Raw genomic sequence first — 2,164 nt, 5'->3', positions numbered from 1 at the left:
ATGCACTAAATTAAATGTACTTATGGATATTATAATTACTTTCTACAAAATCTGCTAGGAAATAAAACCCAAAATTCTACACACTGCAGGTTTAAAGACAATTCTCAGTTCAATCCATCAACCCTCCCCAAACACCACTGAAGTTTACCTTGATTAAAACATATTCACAAATGATTTTGACAGTGAGTTCTCTTAAAGGAGAAGTAAGTGATATTTTTTTTGTGTTAAAGGCCACCAGTAGGACTATGAAGGTGTACATCACAGTGACATCACAACTGTGCAAAATGTAGGGAGAGACAGTGAGACCATAAAACACTCTATCTACCTTTTCTCAGGCTAGGATGAACCGATTTCTAAAATGTTTGCACATTTATACTATATGGGATCTCAGAGTTCAATGCACCTTCATCTTTCCACTGGTGAAGTAGGTCTTTAATATACATGTTGAATCTCTCTACATTCATACAGCAATCACTTAAACAGTATGCACAGTTCATAACACAGGTCTCCCAGTCATTCAGCTTTGCAGTAATTGCCAGATAACATTTTGAGTATCCTGCTCGTTTTGATCCAATCAGGAGACAGAGCGCTATAAAGAGGCGGGTCTCTGTGCCCGTGAACAATGACTCGCTGCTCTCCATCGCGGCACTATCTGATGAAGACGGCTGTGTTAATGTGGTGGTGACGTAGGGAGTGGAGCGGTTGAGGTATTTGGATTCGAATCTCTATCCCAACTGCCATTTTCTCCCCAAATCCTCCACCCCAGCTTTAACCCCAGTACCATTTGTTGAGGTCGTGCACCGTTTGATATTCCGTGTGCTTTTGTAAGTAGCTACAAACTTTGCACGGATACTCTTTTCTGAAATTGGTGGTTATGGCTCTAAACCTCTTTCTCCAGTCAAAGTATCTCATGTACTCGGTATCATTTTTATCCAGATGACGTAACCTCTCGGCCAGCTCTTTCGGCGATGAAAAGTCATCGATATGGATGAAAGATTCTCCGGGGACGTGCGTCTCGTACATTTGTCTCGAAGGCCCAAGAACTATCGGAACGCTTCCCAACATCATAGGGTTGAATAATTTCTCAGTGATATAGTCTTGGTGCACAGAGTTCTCGAAGGAAAGATAGAACTTACAACTAGAAACAATCTTGGAATAGTCGTCTTTGCCTATCGGTTTGTTGAAGCCTTTCCCGTAGGTACTGATTTCGATATGTTTTTTTAGTTCGTTGTAAAACTGAACCCTCTTGAATGAAGGATTCCAGTGGCTCACTATCCAACATACCAACTTGTCCTTTGCCGGTAGTTTAAAGGTCTCATCTTCGGGCGTCACCGGCTCCAGATAGCCGTAAAGCAGAGGGATATTCGAATCCGGACGGTAATTGCTTGTGACGTTAAACAAGTTATTCACCCGACCGATAGCACCAGAAAACGAAGGCGACTCCACGTTTAGCCACACCCATTTCTGGAACCAGGGGCGCGGCTCTTTGGGTCCGTGCCCGGCTCCGCTTATCTCAAAGTCCCAGTGGTGGAGGACAACCCCGTGAGCTTTGCTGTACAGACTCCTGTCGTCTGTCAGGCGGCAATTGGGGATGTTGAATCTATCGCAGTCGGTGTAAAACTTAGCTTCCGCTTCCGGGATCTTCACCCACATCAGGACAATGGTGTCTTGCTCAGAGTCAGGACTATCTTGGGTGGAACAGTTGGGGGTTTTTGAGTTTGTCTGTGGTGCGTTCAGGGCACAATCGACAGTAGGACAGGAAGGAGGGGCCGTCTCGTTTTGAGCGTTGAACGAGGGGAACTGGAAGAACAAGAAGCAAACTAATAGAAAGCCCAGAACCACCACGCTGCGGAAGACATATGGCTGCAGAGACGTCCGGCAGCCTTCTAACAAGGACATGGCTAAACCTTGGAGAGAGAGAGAGAGAACATTTATTAAAGGTTACTTTATTAGGCAAGTTTATTTATTTAGCACAATTCATACACAAGGCAGTTCAAAGTGCTTTACATGGGCATGAAATACACCAAGATTAGACATTAGAAATTGCATTTAAGAATATTATTGAATTGCTACATGAAATTTGTCTTTTCTCATATCCCCTCTCAAGTTACTACACTTTGGAGGGGGTCAGAGCGCAGGGTTAGCCATAGTACAGCGCCCCTGG

The 2,164-nt window shown here is 44.1% G+C and overlaps 1 protein-coding gene across 1 annotated transcript; it reads right to left on the bottom strand.

Moving 5' to 3' along the window:
• Window positions 1-768: 768 nt before the first annotated feature.
• On the bottom strand, window positions 769-1,899 carry LOC307265716 (4-galactosyl-N-acetylglucosaminide 3-alpha-L-fucosyltransferase 9-like; the record flags this gene model as incomplete). Its single annotated transcript, XM_080047511.1, has 1 exon — window positions 769-1,899. One exon carries the CDS (start codon window positions 1,897-1,899, stop codon window positions 769-771), a length of 1,131 nt encoding a protein of 376 aa, XP_079903637.1.
• Window positions 1,900-2,164: the final 265 nt, after the last annotated feature.

This window comes from Ammodytes marinus (genome assembly GCF_949987685.1).
Source record: "Ammodytes marinus genome assembly, chromosome: 19".
NCBI classification, from domain to species: Eukaryota; Metazoa; Chordata; class Actinopteri; order Uranoscopiformes; family Ammodytidae; genus Ammodytes; species Ammodytes marinus.
Note: the sequence above shows the minus strand (reverse complement) of the source record. Positions and strands in the feature narration are given on the sequence as shown.